Source organism: Acanthamoeba castellanii, assembly GCF_000313135.1.
Source record: "Acanthamoeba castellanii str. Neff unplaced genomic scaffold scf7180000084725, whole genome shotgun sequence".
NCBI lineage: Eukaryota > Discosea > Longamoebia > Acanthamoebidae > Acanthamoeba > Acanthamoeba castellanii.
Genome location: NW_004457255.1, coordinates 3925 through 4699, shown reverse-complemented (window position 1 = coordinate 4699; position 775 = coordinate 3925). Strand labels below are relative to the sequence as shown.

The following is a 775-nucleotide window of genomic DNA, read 5'->3' as shown; positions in this document are numbered from 1 at the left end:
ATCTGTCCACATTGGGTCGTTAGCAATGCGAGTCGTGGGTCGTGGAGGGGTCTTTGGCCGTTGGTAGTTTGGAGAGAGGTACCTCGCCCGCGGGGGCACTGCGGTAGATGCGGACGTTCTTGGGGTGCTGCACGTTGAGCCAGATGCCGGTGCTCATGACCTTGGCCGCCGGGATCAACACCACCGACATCCAACACATCGCGAACACGATGCAGTGCAGTACGTTCACGATCAAGCCGCCTGGTGGCGTACGACATTAATTCACAACAGCGAACGATAACGACGACAAAGAAAGAAGACGCGACGAAGAAAGAAGACGACGAAGCGAGGAGGAGGGCGTCGGTACCGGTGCAAAGCCAGATGATGTACATGGCGTAGGAGCGGACGGAGCGCCTCTTCGTCGGTTGCTCGCTGCCCGGGTCCTGATTGATCGGCTTTCGGCCGCTCAGCAGGCCAATCTTTTGGTCCTGCCACATCAAAATAAACAACATAATTAATATATTAAAAATAATAGTTGTCATAAAACAAATAAATAAATAACAAATAAAATAAAATAAATCGTTACCTCGATGGACAGTCGCTGCTTGGGGTTTTCCTCGGCTTCGAGGATGGGCACGGGGGCGTCGCCGTCCTTGCCTGGCGCCTTGGTCTTGCCGCCGAAGCACCGGCCGAACAGGTCGGCGACAGAGAAGGTCTCCAGCCACCCGACCATCGGCCGCCCGCCGGGGCGTTTCTGTCACGTTGTGTGGCGCACACGCGTGCGTGAGTGTGTGGG

General features: G+C 55.7%; 1 protein-coding gene across 1 annotated transcript; it reads right to left on the bottom strand.

Moving 5' to 3' along the window:
* Positions 1-19: 19 nt before the first annotated feature.
* ACA1_160630 (uncharacterized protein) lies at positions 20-712 on the bottom strand (the record flags this gene model as incomplete). The annotated part of the gene is made up of 3 exons (XM_004333042.1): positions 20-160; positions 387-467; positions 566-712. 3 exons carry the CDS (start codon positions 710-712, stop codon positions 20-22), a joined length of 369 nt encoding a protein of 122 aa, XP_004333090.1.
* Between the last annotated feature and the right edge of the window lie 63 nt (positions 713-775).